This window comes from Protomyctophum bolini (genome assembly GCF_963924005.1).
Source record: "Protomyctophum bolini genome assembly, chromosome: 3".
Lineage (NCBI taxonomy): Eukaryota > Metazoa > Chordata > Actinopteri > Myctophiformes > Myctophidae > Protomyctophum > Protomyctophum bolini.
In genome coordinates this window covers 16632123-16648463 of record NC_137864.1, presented here as the reverse complement: position 1 = coordinate 16648463, position 16341 = coordinate 16632123, and the positions used below count along the sequence as shown (strand labels likewise).

General features: G+C 42.5%; 1 protein-coding gene across 2 annotated transcripts in view; it reads right to left on the bottom strand.

The window, feature by feature from the left end:
• The window catches only part of dok7b (docking protein 7b), a 42541-nt gene extending 26986 nt beyond the window's left edge, over positions 1-15555 (bottom strand). For both annotated transcript variants that reach the window (XM_080759459.1, XM_080759460.1), the window contains exons 1-5: positions 15443-15555; positions 15274-15319; positions 13896-13990; positions 10330-10480; positions 8855-9085 (exon numbers count right to left, since the gene is read on the bottom strand). In XM_080759459.1, coding sequence (XP_080615585.1) covers positions 8855-9085; positions 10330-10480; positions 13896-13990; positions 15274-15319; positions 15443-15496 — 577 coding nt within the window. In that variant the 5' untranslated portion in view covers positions 15497-15555. The remainder of the gene's footprint in view (positions 1-8854; positions 9086-10329; positions 10481-13895; positions 13991-15273; positions 15320-15442) is intronic.
• Between the last annotated feature and the right edge of the window lie 786 nt (positions 15556-16341).

Here is a 16341-nt window from a genome sequence, read left to right as displayed (position 1 = left end):
CCACGTTGGTATACCAGTGGTTTTCAACCTCTTTTCATATCAAGTCCCATTATTTATTCAGCATTTGAGCCACGGACCACCATCTGATGACATCCTCTCAGACCCAAAACGAAAGAATATTTTGTTATCGTTGGATAAGATTTTGTCCGCAATTCCAATGCTGTATTTATGTTGGTATCATAACAATCAAAATAACAATTATTTTAAATTCTTCAAAATTATGTAGGTGTTTAACAATAATTGAACTCAACCGGGTCCATTTGGTTTCATTTCACGCTCTCATGAAGAGTTAAAGATCTAGAAGGGTACATTTGGTTACAAACTTTCCATCATTTGGTGGCTGGGGACCACCTGGAACCCCCAAACCACTGACATAGACAGCATGTGTGCCTGTCCCAAACCCCCTGCCTTGGATCAGGTCTAAAAGCCGGCTGCACTTAGCAAGACACAGTTCCTGGCAGCAAAGTTGAAAGATGCCACACCATGCTGGAGTGCACACAAACGCGCCCACACACACACACACACACACACACACACACACACACACACACACACACATCCCCACACACACACACACACACACACACACACACACACTCTCTGGCAGCCTCTCCAGTTGGCCTATAGAGTTGGGAGCAATCCCGCTGCATTAGGCTCTCGCTGGGATATATAATCAGCTTGAGCAGAGGTCTTGATGGATGTTGGATCTAAGACAGTGACTGCTGGTGTTGGGAAAACATAGTGGCAAGGCGCACGCGCGCACACACGCACCCAAGCACGCACGCACACACGCACCCAAGCACCCAAGCACGCACGCACACACTGTCGTGTTACAGTCTGAATGGGTAAAGTTGAGTGTCTGTGCTAATGTCATAGTTCTCAGTGGAGGGCCGCGTTGAAAACGGTGCCCAGGCCATCTGTCTTCCTCTGCATCCCGTCAGGCACACACCACGCAAACCCGTCTGTGCATGCATATATACTGTATATGGATGCATACAGTATATGCACATGTACAGTATATGATATATTATAGAAGATGTGCATATATGCTGGTATGGCCCATCTTCAGCATCTAAGTAGGCTTCAAGCTTTTATGTGTTATTATGGTAAAAAACAATCTTCTGAAAGTGCTGTAGGAAGCACAGGCCCATTTCTTCTCTCTCCTCAGCAGTGGTTATATGGACTGTCTGGCTCGGTGTGTCTTTTTGCACACACTAGAGAGTGTGATGTAGTGTCACAGAGACTCGATGTGATTGTAATAGTCCATATACTGCAGTAAGCGCTGCCAGATATGTAGTATATAGGCTACAGAGCTGTGGTTGAGGGAGGAGAAGCTGGTGTACACAGCAGACGACTCTTTAACCACTTAAGTCCTTTACGTTGCGTTAATTGGGATCCCCAGCGCTCTACACTAGGTCAGCTCCTTTCCCCCTCTATCCACTTTGGAACATTAACAGACTGCTCGGGGACAGATGAAAATGAGCTTTTGACTAACTGGCTCATTTGTCAACTGACATGTTGATTAATGTGCACCGTTCCTGGTAAATAAGTCAATCGCAAATCTCTCTCGCCAAATTCTCCATCTTTAGAGTTTATTTAATACCATATCCATGTGGGGAGAATAATTATTAGTTTCATTCATTTCGATTTCCCTTCTTTTTTTTAAGGACATTTGGGTAATCTAATATTGACTGTCTTTTTAAGGACATTTGGGTAATCTAATATTGATTGTCTTTTTAAGGACATTTGGGTAATCTAATATTGATTGTCTTTTTAAGGACATTTGGGTAATCTAATATTGCCGGTCTCATTGACTTCATCATGAATTCAACCGTTAAACTCCACTGTGCATAATAAAATGGCTCCATTGAATTAAATTGCAATCAAAATTTTATACACCATGAATAAGCAATGACTGTGTAAATCAAGTCCTCTTGACACTGGATCAGTATGGGTTGGCGCCCCAGCCTGCATCCTCCGTGAGGAGGAAGCCCAAAAACCTTCGATGAGGCCTTTAGGAGGGCCATTCGAGCTGCAAGCGGAGCCTGCGGTACCACCGTTGCCCAGGTGGAGCCTGCGGAACCATTGCGGCACAAGAAACCACCACTGTTGAATGAAGTGTCTGGTGCTGGGAGTCTGGTGCAACGCACAGGTCCTGGTGCTGGGAGTCTGGTGCAACGCACAGGTCCTGGCGGTACTCCTGGTGAGAGCAGGAGTGGACCTGGTGAGACGTAGGAGGGGCCCAGACAGGAGTCAACCCGCAGAGCCTAGTCCCTCTACATGCCAGAATTGTGCCTCCCTGTCCCGGCAAAGTAGTTCCGGAGTGGTTCCAACGGATTGTGTGGCCCTGGTCTTTCCCTAGTGGGTCTGATCGAGGGCAGCTACTGGGACGTGGGTCGGGACTTGCTCACCCCGGCTGGGGTATGATGTGAGGGGTATGATGGTATGAGGGGTATGTCCCTAATTATTTACCCTAAACAAACATTAAAGTCCATAGACTTTGGCAAAAAAAGAATACTACTAATAATAATATGGCACTGTGCTTTGCAGATGAGATGTGACCATGCAGTAAACGGGACAGTACAGCTAAGAAGTCACACGAGAAGGTCTGGGGAATCTATTTAACCACAGCGTTTCTGTTCTGGGGACGTTCAGCGAAAATAGCCAATCTACTGTGAACATGAAGATCGGATCTTTTGGTGTAGACTGTAGAGTGAAAAAAGAAGAGGATCTAGTTTAGAACCCCTGTGGGACTCCAGTCAATATGTGTGCCATAGGGTTTGAGACTTCAGATTCATCATAACAGGGTTAACATAGGGTTAACATAGGGTTTGAGACTTCAGATTCATCATAACAGGGTTAACATAGGGTTAACATAGGGTCTGAGACTTCAGATTCATCATAACAGGGTTAACATAGGGTTTGAGACTTCAGATTCATCATAACAGGGTTAACATAGGGTTAACATAGGGTTTGAGACTTCAGATTCATCATAACAGGGTTAACATAGGGTTTGAGACTTCAGATTCATCATAACAGGGTTAACATAGGGTTAACATAGGGTTTGAGACTTCAGATTCATCATAACAGGGTTAACATAGGGTTAACATAGGGTTTGAGACTTCAGATTCATCATAACAGGGTTAACATAGGGTTAACATAGGGTTTGAGACTTCAGATTCATCATAACAGGGTTAACATAGGGTTAACATAGGGTTTGAGACTTCAGATTCATCATAACAGGGTTAACATAGGGTTAACATAGGGTTTGAGACTTCAGATTCATCATAACAGGGTTAACATAGGGTTTGAGACTTCAGATTCATCATAACAGGGTTAACATAGGGTTAACATAGGGTTTGAGACTTCAGATTCATCATAACAGGGTTAACATAGGGTTTGAGACTTCAGATTCATCATAACAGGGTTAACATAGGGTTAACATACAGTAGGGTCTGAGACTTCAGATTCATCATAACAGGGTTAACATAGGGTTAACATAGGGTCTGAGACTTCAGATTCATCATAACAGGGTTAACATAGGGTTAACATAGGGTCTGAGACTTCAGATTCATCATAACAGAGGCACCTTGTTGGCTCAGCCAGCGAGGTGCCATGTTTCTACTTTGATTCCCAGCCAGAGACCATGTTCACCTTCCCGCCTTAATTACTTTCCCGTTTCTCTCCACTGCTCTGCACAAATAATGCGATAAAAATGCAATACAAGTAATCATACTAAAACAGGTTTATCATCGACGTGTGCTGGCCCACTGTCTCCTGTTTAATAGGTCTTCCTGTAAAAGAGCTGATGGGGTAATTAGATGTTTCACTTGGGAATCCTACAGTACTACATTTTGAAGGTAGTCAACAGTGTAGAACAGATTACTTCAGACTCAGACTTGTAACACACCTTTTTGTACTTGTGTTCTAGTTACAGAACAGAAGCTTATATGGTAGGTATTATAACTACAGTAAATTCTGTTCATTTTGGTACAAATTGCTTCAGTGAACACACTTTTCAGTTCTTGACCTTTTATAAAATGTATAGTATTCACTGATACTCAGCAAGCACATCTGTTATGGACAATAAATTGATTTAATGAAACCAAAAAGGCTGCTGTTACTCAAAAACCTTGCCTTTCACTACAATATGTTTTGCCCACTTTAATAGGGGCATCATTTCTGATTTATATTCTATGTTAGTAGAATTCTCTCCTGAATCCTCTGAATCCAAATATAATGCATGGAATGCTGATCTACAAGAGGAATTGACATTGGAAGAGTGGAGCTCAGCCTGTATGGATGCTCAATCCCAGACGGGTAACACTCGGTTAAAACTGTTGCAATATAATTGGCTGATGAGGGTCTATATCACTCCAGAGAAACGAAATAAATGTAGTGCAGATATTCCAGATACTTGTATCAGATGTGGTAAAGACAAAGGTACACTTTTCCATTGTCTGTGGGCATGTCCAAGAGTGAAAGAATTCTGGGAAGAAGTGAGGAGGGAGATTCAGAAGATATTGTCGATAGATATTGAGCTTGACCCAAAACTGTTTCTATTAGGTCTTTGCCCACCTGGCCATAAGATTCAGAGTAGCGAACAAAGATTTCTGGATTTATGTTTACTACAAGCCAAAAGGGCTATAGCCTTATCGTGGAAAAAGATAGGCAAACCCAGTATTGCTCAGTGGTTTAGGGAGTTATCATTGTGTCTTCCTCTGGAAAGAATCACGTATACTTTGAAGAATAAACAGAAGATGTTTGATAAGATATGGGGAAAGTTTATTCAATATATTACGGTTAATGACTTATCTTATTTAATGGGGGAAATTGTCTAATTGTATTCTCTGCAGCTGTTTGGTTTTGGTCTTGTTTGTTGTTTGACTCTGTTGTTACCATTCAAGTGCATGCCATTATTATTATGTACGTACTGTATGTTATTGTTTTGTTTTTTGTTTGTTTGTCATTTTAAGTAATTGTATTGTCTGTATTATGTATTGTTTTGTTGTATTGTCTGTTTGTAAAAAAAAAAAAAAAAAATGCAATAAATATATTGTTAAAAAATATATATATATATGTTTTGCCTATTTAGCCGGGTTTATGGCCGCTAATCGTAAACGCGTGCCCAATTAGATCAGGCTGGTTCTGGATAACCTCACACTCAACATTGGGTTCTCAGCAATAGTACACTTGCCAAGTTATAGCAATCAAATCAGCAGCATTTAAAGTATATATTTTTTAATTATGGTTCCAGATGTTCTGGACCTGCCGGTGTTGTCGTGTCCAGTGAAAAGAACTTCATCTACAGAGAAAGGATTCAAATAAAAGAGCATCTATGAAGAAGGCATATAAATTAAATATATATAATTTAAAAGGTGGAGACAAATCAGGGAACCAGAGGCAATGTGCTCATTAAAACATTCCAGCACAGTCTCTCAGAAATGGGCACGGAGTCCTTAACAATGCAAGGATAGGCACTTCGGCATGTTGGAAATTAATTGAATAGCTTTGCAGAATCTGGGGTTATTCAAATGGCCAGTTGTTTCAGACAGATACAGTTCTGACTGGGTGCGTCCAATAAATGGCTGGGAGCCTGAAATGGAGCCGATCAGCCCTCATCCATGTCGTCTTCGTCCCAAGCCACATTTCTCTCTTGAATGAACCAACCAACCAACCAGGGAATAGAGTGTTAGAGAGGCAGGGGCTGACATCCCGTAAGAGGGCACTTTTGGGCAAAAATACTTAAAATAGCGAAACTAACAGATCTACAATCTCACATTGAGAGCTTGTAGATCAGCTATCTTCGGGGCACAACCCAGCATCTACTGGAGATGCGGTTTACGACATGGATTTCTAAACAAATTTATTCAACGCAAAATACTGTGTTCTAGTTCAGGAGACTTCGGGGGAAAAAAGCAATTGTCCTGAATGCTGCCTTCCGGCATGGCATGGCATGGAAAGGAGTGGCATTTGCATTTCTTTCACCATGTAGTAAATGCTGCATTCATGGTCTGGAGAGGACAGTTGTTTCACAGACGGGTAAAAGGGCAGAGGCTGAAGCCCCCTTTGATGTCTATGTCTGGCAGGAAGGGGGGGCCTCAGTATAATATGTTGCCTGGGGCCTCAAAAGGCCTAGAACCGGCACTGGCTGCCCTGATAATATAGGTTCCTGAAATAAAATACTGCACTAGACTAATAAACCACTTGTCAACATGCCACACGTGTGTTTATACAGAATTTCTGATTATTTCTGTATTGCTGCATTTCAAGTGATTGTCTGGTGGTGTTTGAGGCTGCAGTGCACGTTTATAATAATTGTCATGATATGTGACGTAGGTTTGGTCTGTTTAACAAAGTAATTCAAACCACAGCCTGTCCACTGGTCACTGAACTTCATATCATTTCTCTCCAGGGAGGAATTCACATACGGTAAGTGATTTTTCTGTTTCTTTATCGTCCATTTTCACTGCCTTTGAAGTTTTGTCTAATTACATGCTCTAAATAAGAATGCCAGATTCAAAGTTCTTAAATCTGTATGTTTTTTTTTTACATGTCAGGTAAAGTGCAACCGTGTATTTGTGGTTTCACAATGGCTTACGTCAGCCATGCAAGTTGCTTCCATCTCTTTCTCTCCCTCTACCTACCTACTGTATCTGCCCCCCGTCCCCCCTGTCCCCTCCCAACCAGTGTTGCCAGATTGTGTGAGAGAAATAAGCAGCCAGGTCTATGAAAACAAGTCCAAAAGAAGGCTACATGAGCACGCTATCACACCGGCTATTTGAAAATACTGTAGCTGATCTTAAAGCTCTTGTAGAAAATTAAGAAAAAAACTAAAAAACAAATGTGCAATCTTTTTTAAACACAAATCTGGTATGGGGGTCCCTGGCACAAAATATTTTAGATGTAGGGTACATGGACAAATACATTACTGTGGATGTCCTTGACATGAAAATGTGTGATAATCACTGAATGGTTAAAAACGAAATTTATAGGAAGTCCAAATAAGCAACTACACTTTTAGAAACAAGCCCCAAAAAAACGCAACCTGCAACAATATTTACAAGCAACTTTACAGAAAAAGAAGCCCAAAAAGTTGCTTCTAATGAGCAGACAAGGCAACACGGCTCCCCACACTTTCTCAATGCCTGCCAAAAATGCCACTCTCTCTGCACTTTCCCCAGGGCTGCTGGGTAACATGCAGATGAGTTGAAGGAGAGGGCAGCTGTCATAGACGGTGCAGCCACTAGGCTGTGTGAGCAGAAGTAAAGGGAGGGAGGCTGGTATTTATAGCATGTTGTTCATCAGAGCAAGGAAACCAGACACCAGGACCCTGCAGTTATTCCTGTAGGAGCCACTAGTCTGCTCATCAGACCAGCGCACGCACGCACGCACGGTTCACAAGGTTGAACCACAAAGTTGAACAAAAATATATACATTCTGTGTTTTCATATACTGTATTATATATAGGCCTACTGCAAGTAAATTAGTATAACTAGTGTAAATGGTAAATAAATGGTGCATTTATATAGCGCCTTTACCCAAGGCACTTGCATAGCTTGTGCATTACATTCAAATGCCCATTCACACACCCGCATTCATACACCGATGGTTGATGCAAGGCACCAACCTGCTCATGGGGAGCAATTAGGGCTTCGTCGTCTTGCTCAAGGACAGTTTGACACTAACTCTGGGGGAGCCCGGGTTCGAACTGAAGCGGCGGCTCTACCCCTGAGCCACTGTCTCCCCTCACTGCACACTGTCAGACTTGGTGCAGCTATGGTGAAATGGAAATGACTACTACGTACTTTGTTCAGTCAGTGAAAGTTTCCCCAACTATTAACATTTTAAATAGTGTCAGCACTCAGCACCACCCTCTAAACACTTTCTTTCTCACACGCATGTGCGCACACGCACTCACGCACACACACACACACACACACACACACATCTGCCGAAAACATAAAACCCCTCTCATTCTTCACATACAAGCCCCCATCAACAGGACATTCAGAGGATACCTAAAGTACAGTACATACCAGTGTGCTCAGTGCTCACAACGTGGTGTGGTGGGATATGGAGAATTATGAATCATACATACAGTACATGACTAGTGTCTGAAGTTAACTCTCTAAAACAAGCAATACAATGACCACAGTGGCCTGGCCCGGAATACAAGTCTACATGTTTTTAAGTGACATTAAACAAGTACGACTTTTTCTGCAGAATAAGTGTGGGACAGTACGTTCTCTTGTGTACAGGTCACAAAACTCCAGTACAATGTGCTTGTCTGTACAGTAGAGGAGGAACTATGAGATGTCCATGGTGTAGGTACTACTAAGCATTTTCCTGAGGATCTACAAGCTCATAGCGCGGCACCAAGTGCCTCGCTTGTAGATCATGCTATTTTTGAAAAATGTGGCACAAATCTTTCAGAGCGAACGATTTTAACTCAAAGCTTTGCTTCTGGAGGGTCCCTGGAACAACATTATTTTCAGATAGGGGTCCCCAGCCAAATAGAGGGTATTCGCATGCATAAAGTCGAATGGCAAATTGAGTGGTAAAGTGAGTGTCAAAGTGAGTTCAACGTTGTTTAATGCAATCAGATAAGACTTTTCTGGTTGGATGTATGGGCTGTCAAGGCCAGAAAGTATTCTCTGCCACTCAGTTCCCGCATACCTTCCGGGTATGATGATGATGTCACACACATACCCTCTATATACAGATCATTCTGGGGGTCCTTGACAGTAAATAGTTTGAGATGCAATGACATATAGAAACAAGAGATTTTTCTGAAAACCGTCATGATTTAGAAGACATTTTGTAGAATCAGGTCTAAATGACCACTACTCACAGTATCCGCAGCGAGTCCCGCCCTCGAACACGAAGCCATTGGGCACGGCGCCGTAGCGACGCAGCTCAGACAGCTTCCAGTGGCCACTGACGGCCGGAGGCAGCTTCCAGTGGCCAATGATGGCCGGAGGCGGGTCCCTGGCGAGGACCAATAGGTTGTTGCACAGGTGCAGGGAGGCGGAGCCGCTCTCCAGTTTAGTACCTGGCTGGATGGTGACGCTGAACCTGTGGACTGATGTGGAATACAGAGAGAATACTGTACTTCAGAGAATATTCAAAGTGTGTGTGTGTGTGTGGTTTTGAGGACTACCATTTTTAATTGCTATTACTGTTTACCGAAACACCCAAAGACCCCAGGATACATCACTGATGATGTGTCTAAGTTGCACCAAAAGTGTTTGTTAGAACTTTACACACAACAGCGTAAACAACATTTCAAGGAGAGATCACAATAAAAAATCCTAAGCATTCTTCCTCCACACTGGGAGAAAAACAGCATCTGAAAGTTTGACGGTGCATTTTGTAACTTTTCCATTGCATCTTATGAATGTGGGGTGCAGGTGCTGCCGGCCTGCACACACATACTGGTGCTTATCAGTGTGCGTCGTCTGTTAAGGATCTATAGATCTATACATACTGGTGCTTTGGGGTTTAGCGTTATGTGTGTCTGATTTTTAGTGCTGGTGTCACGCACCGAAAATGACGGAGCCACAAGCTCACAATGCATCACAAATCGATGCGTCATGAGCTTGTAGGTCGGCTAATTGTCGGCTTTAGGGGAAAGGTTAAATGCTGATCACAAGTATAGTATTACAAAGCGTGCGCATGCGTGTCCCTCTGTGCATGTGTGCGTGCGTGTTTGTGTGGTCATTAACCATTGCCTAATGACTTCTTAAGACAAGTGGCCAACATCAATCAGTCAGCAAATGAGACAGAAAGTGCAAACAAACTATGCACAGATCGTAAGCAAACACACTGATCTTGATTTATTATACAGCGATAATGAAGATAAAAAAAATCTTATTAAAGCCATGCTGCTTGGTAATTTGTCATCATCACTCTGTTTTGACATATGTTTACTTTAAATGGCAAGTTGTGCTACACACACGCACGCATGCACGCACGCACGCACGCACTTCGACACCAACTCTGGGCCATTCTGTCACTGATCTACTGCAGCCCACGACACACTGCTGGCCACTCTGTCCCTGATCTACTGCAGCCCACGACACACTTTTTTTTTATGTTTTTTTTGTGGCTTTCGGTTTCGCCTTTATTTATTTTCAGGGACTAGCCTGACAGGAAATGGGGAGAGAGATGGGGTTGGGGTGACATGCAGTAAAGGCCGTCGGGATCGGGAGTCGAACCAGCGGCACACTGCCAGACTGGGCTACCAGCCAAGGTGCCTGGACCGCTGAGCCACGGCCCAGGCCCACACAAACACATTTCAAAAGGTCAAAGCAGCGAAGCACTGACCTTCTCCCAGACTGTGGCGCAGACGGGCGTCCCAGGCCGCCAGGGCCTCTCGGCTGTGGAATCCCAGGGTCAGACTGTAGCCCAGGCAGAGGATGGACAGACTGTAGGCCACGCCGTCATAGCCCGGCCCGGGCTCCACCCCGCAGATCCCCTGCATGACAAGACAAGACAAGAGTAGTCAAATGTTTTACTTAACCCATTCTGACCTGAGATCAGATTGGGAAAATGTCTTCTAGATCCCGACAGTTTTCTGAAAAAGCTATGTTTCTATGTGAGTCGTTCTTCAATTTAAAAAAAATAGCAGACCTACAAGCTCGTAGCACGCCACTCGGTGGCGCGCTATGAGCTTGTAGATCTGCTATTTTTAAATAGCTAAAGCATGTAATGCTAACGCCAAAACGGGTTCCCGCCCAAAAGTATCAATATTATACTGTATATTAATGTACTGCAGATAAACTGTAGATAGTACAAAAAGTAAAAGTACACATATTATTGCAAGTTCAAAATGTGCACACAATCTTTTGAAAATACCCCGATCTACAAGCTCACAAGCTTGTAGATTGGGTATTTTCAAATGGCCGAAATGTACATAGGGTTGAAGTGGTTAAATGTATGTTTTCTAATCCAAATTAAAGTCTCCAAAAGTAGCTAGCAGCAACAAAAGTTTTCAAATAAATGCAGTAGAGTAAAAGTACAATATTTGCCTCTGAAATGTAGTGGAGTAGAAGTAAAAGTATTGGAAATTGGAAATACTCAAGTAAAGTACAAATACCTCAAAATGGTACTTAAGTACAGACTACTAGTACTCGAGTAAATGTACTTAGTTATACAGTATACAGTACTTTCCACTACTGCAGACAGACCAGCTGACAACAATCAAGTACACTACTGTATATGAAAAAAGGGGCTGCAGCATCAACAATGGGTTTTCTCAGTGGAGTCCTAGACACAGAATTAGCCTACATAATTATACATATCAAATTATATATTGATATTATTGAAAAGGTTGGAAACATCCAATCAATTCTGCTCCATTTATTTTTTCCAATACCTACAGAGAGACCACCCTATTTTATATGTAGAGAGGTTAATGTCATCAAACGGTGGTCCGTGGCGCAAATGCTGAATAAATAATGGGCCTTTGTAAAGAAAAGGTCCATGTCCTGAGCCATGAACTCTTTCCACTCACCGTCGATAAATCCCACCGGGCAGAAATATACTGTTTTGTCCACCAGCCGGAGTCACTTGTTGACAGTATATGTTAACTTCAAGGTTTGGCCTTGAAGTTAACTCAGGTACCGACAGTAGGTGACGAACAAATTATCACCTGGCATTCATCACTGGCCCTCATTATAATCCAACCTCGGCAAGCTCAGAATAACTCTTCCTACTTCCTGGCCCCTTCCCTACCTCCTTCACAGGTGTTACCGATGATACCAATAATTAAGGCTCTGTTCCAGTTAGCCGTAAAGTGGTTCTCAAAGTTTGTTTTATTTCAAGGAACCCCATAACTCTAGCTCAGAGTTGCACACCCCCACTGAAGGACACAATTGAGACCCACTGGTGTAGCATAGTGTTTCCAGTGAGCCAACACACACCCTCACCAGAATGGAACAGAGCCTTCATTAGTGTCATCTGTAACACCTGTGAAGGAAGTAGAGAAGGCGCCCGGAAGTAAGAGTAATTATGCTGTGTTCATTGAGCCTATTATTACAAATGTTGTGATAATCTATGAATATGAAGATGAATATCCTTTGGGACAATAAAGATTATTATTATTATAGATTTTTTTTAAAGCAATAAAAGGAGATCTGTCTGCACTCCGCTTCTGAGTCATTTGAGATTTATCAGAGCGTGTCTATGCAGGCAAATATAAACAGCCTGAAATGAACAGGTGCAACACCTACAGATTGGAACATTATAATACCCACTAGGGACACATTAGAATAACACATTATGTGAATTGTAAAAACAAAGAGAATGGATAAATCCATTTCTGAGCGTTTACCCTGAGGATTTCGCTGTGCACGCTTGTTTCATTTATTTGCTAATGGAATAGTAGAAAGCAGCAGGCTGAGAGGTGTATTTGTGCTCATATAGAGCCATATTGAATTTTTTTTAAAGGAAAGCTAGCTCATCTGGTTTCAGAAGAGGTCCTCGGGCACAACACAATGAATACAATACATAGACAACATAGAGAAAACACTACATACATATCAACACACAACAATACACTTGCAACATCAAAAACATCAAACATCCACTCAAAACACTACATCAAAGACCAGTAGCATCTGTAGCATCTATTAAATTCACTCACGGTAGCAAGATATCAATGAATCTGAACTGAAGCACAGTAGCAATTAACTCTTATTCAAAGACTTTCAAAGAGTGAGGAGGCGATGATCCTCAGTGGCTCACTTCAATAAGACGTTTATTAGTCTCCTTTTTTTCTCTTTTGACAGAGACAAAAACGTGCAAATTCTTTGTTGGTTCAAAGAAATAAAGGCTTCAGGGTGTCTGTTACATTGAAGAAAAACTTACTATCTAAGAAAAGAAAATTACCCCTAACTAAAGTCCCTAACAAAGTGGAAACAAAAATACAGTTACTAACCTCACTACACTAACTAACAAAATACAGTAAATGGGATTCAAACAAAATAACTATCAAACACCCCTACGGGATGGTAAAGCATGTATTTAGTTTTAGTTTGTCCAATATGTCCAATACTTTTACTTCTACTCCACTACATTTCAGATCCAAATATTGTGTCTTCAAGCTCACAATGCGTCGCAGATCAGAATCACTCAGGACAGAACAAACTCACGGAGCACAGCGGTTCAGGCTGGAACCCACCAGGCTATTGCAGATCTGCTATTTTCAATACTTTTACTTTTTGTAAATTTTCATGCAAATACTTGACTTCTGGACTTTTACTTTACAATATTTATTTCTATATTGCAGTCTCTACAGTATAATGAGTTATCCCTGCCATCTATTAGATTATTGTCTGTCGGTTAAAGGCATAGTTCAGATTTTTTTAACTTAAGCTGTATGAAATACTTGCCAAGGGGGAGCGATAAAACGCGCCTATAGTTCATTTTCAAGGAGACCTGCGTTTTTGCTCGAATAGCAAGCGTATTTACGTGAGCGCGGTCCCGTGAATTTGTTGCGCACATGCTCGTTTCGTGCACACGCCCACGACTCACCTGACATGGATTCGGTTTAGCTTTTCCTTTTACGCTTGCGTTGTCGCGCCCCTCTTGAGCAGACCTGTAACGCAGACCTGTCGTTGATCCAGGCAACAACGTGTGCGCTCCTCGCTCCCCGTTGGCAAAGGCCCTATTGGGTCTCATGATCAGAGAAAATCTTAAATTTGTCACGGACAAGAAGACAAGTCTTGCCACGGACACATTTCATCTGTGTACAGACATATTAATGACCCCTGCTCATTGACCATATTAGTGTCATTGGTCATTTGGCCATTGTGCTCCTATATGTCGTACAGTATATGGGGGTGAGGGTGGTGAGGAGGGGGTGGGGGGGTGGGTTGAGGGTGACATACCTCCAGGGTCACATTGAGCCTCTCCTTATGGCCACTGACCCTCTCCTTGTTTTTCTTCTTCTTCCTCCCCTTAAACACCTGCAGAGACAGGCAGTCTAACAGACACACAGAGGATAAAGTAACCACATGCTTGGGGTATTTTGAGGTGACAGAATGGGAGAAAGTGTCAGTTACTAACTTACTACAGACATTGTGGATTAAAAATAAAGAAAAGGTATTCTCTGTGTGTGTGTGTGTGTGTGTGTGTGTGTGTGTGTGTGTGTGTGTGTGTGTGTGTGTGTCCACAACAGCACAGCTGTCATAACAAATCCTGAAACAATGAACTGATACATGAGCACAGCTGAAGATAAACTCGAGACGTGCTCTCACACACACACACACACACACACACACACACACACACACACACACACACACACACACACACACACACACACACACTTTTTTTCTCACAATGAAATTCACATTACATATTGTCTGGTCCACTGTTTCCCAAACACTGGTTCGGGACCCATTTGTGGGTCGTGGACACATTTCTATGTTTTTTATGGTGTTGTTTTTTTATATATATAGTTTTTTATGTTTCATTTTTATTATGTTTCCTTTATTTTCTGTTTTTTATTTTTTATTCAACATTTCGACCACTGGTTGAGAACCACTCTACAACATTGCTGATGTAAGCTTGTAAGTAAGTAAGTAAGTAAGTAGGCTAAGTAGGTAGGTACCGTAAGTACATTTTATTTATATAGCACTTCTCACAAAGTGCTTTACATACAGCGAATAAAAACAGAAAGAGGTCTATACAATCAAGACAGCAAATAATACTTGTGGAGAGCGCAACGCTGTATGCACACAGTTCATGACAGCTAGTTCAGGTTGGCCAAATATCAAGCTGTGCCAAGCCTTGTGTTACATACTGTAGAACAAATAACCAGAGTCAAGCATCACTAACTCTAAACTCTACTCTCTGTTTAATAGGAGTGTTGCAATATATCCCCACGTGCTGATATGTGATATTTGCCTGCTGCGCCTCAGTGTGGCACATAGCCAGTGTCCAAATTATATTGTGTTGCAATTAGTTGAATAATTCCACAATCTCTGACGGGATAAATGAGAAATTCAAAGTCCCCATTAAATATTTATTTAATTTATTTTAATGTGAATAAATTCAATTGTATAATGTACAACTATCTGTCACCTTTCCTATGGAAGGGAACTAACATATTTTACTCCATGCTACTGTGGAAATCAAATCAAATAAATCTACAAACTGTTTAAAATGTTCTTTGTCCTGTTGTGAATGTGTGTCAGAGTTGATCTGGTTCTCTCTATGAAGTGCTGGTGGATGATATAAAAATAGAAGCGGTTTGCAACATACCGGCGACCGGGGAGGGTTTCCGCAGCACGACCCAGCGACTCTTCCACTGTTCAAAAGGTTAGAAAACAACAATAAATCACCACGCATATCCACTGGCTGCTGAGAGAGAGAGATATACTGCACACTACACAGGCGTAAAAAAAAAGAACAACAATAACGAGAATTAAACCTTTTTTCCATCTCTAAACTTGATTTGTCCCTCCACGACAACTGTATCCGTCATCTTCTGTCATGGTTCCGAGCAGCTGTGTGTGTGGCTGTGTGCGCGTGTGCATGTGTGTGCGTGCGTGCATGCGCGTGTGTGTGTGTGCGTGCGTCTGTGTGTGTGGGTGTGTGTGTGTGTGTACTGTGTGTGTGTGTGTGTCTTGCACAGCCGATACTGCCCGCCCGCCTGGTTTGTCCTCCCCGAGGGGCCACTTTGGAAATAGCTTTTGAAGAGGCCAGGCCACCCCCAGCAGCCAGCCAGCAGAGGCCCTCAGACAGACCTGAGAAGCAGGCTGTGCTGAGGCCGAGACACAGCCAGTCATTAGCCGCTCTCCGGATCCTCGGTTACCTTTTCTGTATTTGGGAGGGAGGTATACCGCCGTCCCAAATACAGAAAAGGAAAATAAAGGAGGTTAAAGTATATAGCTCAGTCAAAACAAATTTATTTTAGGGAAGAAAGGAAAAACAGACAAGCTAAAAGTATTCGGTACTTTATAGCTTTCCTAGAAACGTAGGCTACTTGAGTAAAAGTAAAAATGTTTGTCTTGGAAAAGTATCAAAAAATAACACTCAAGTAAAGTATAGGCCTGCCTGTGTACATGTACTCGTGATACCGTGCACCACTGCTGCCAGGTTAGTGCAGTTGTCAGCCTGCGTCAAGCGATGATCGTTTACATTGGAGATAATTCAATTAAACTCGCATAACAGGCGTACCTTTCACTTAACTGGACGAGCGCTGGCACGCAGCCTGGTCTTAGACAGAGATCCAGCACAGCTTTCCTCTCATCAGTCTGGTCTTAGACAGGGATCCATGGCAGCTTTCCTCTCATCATTCTGGTCTTAGACAGGGATCCAGCACAGCTT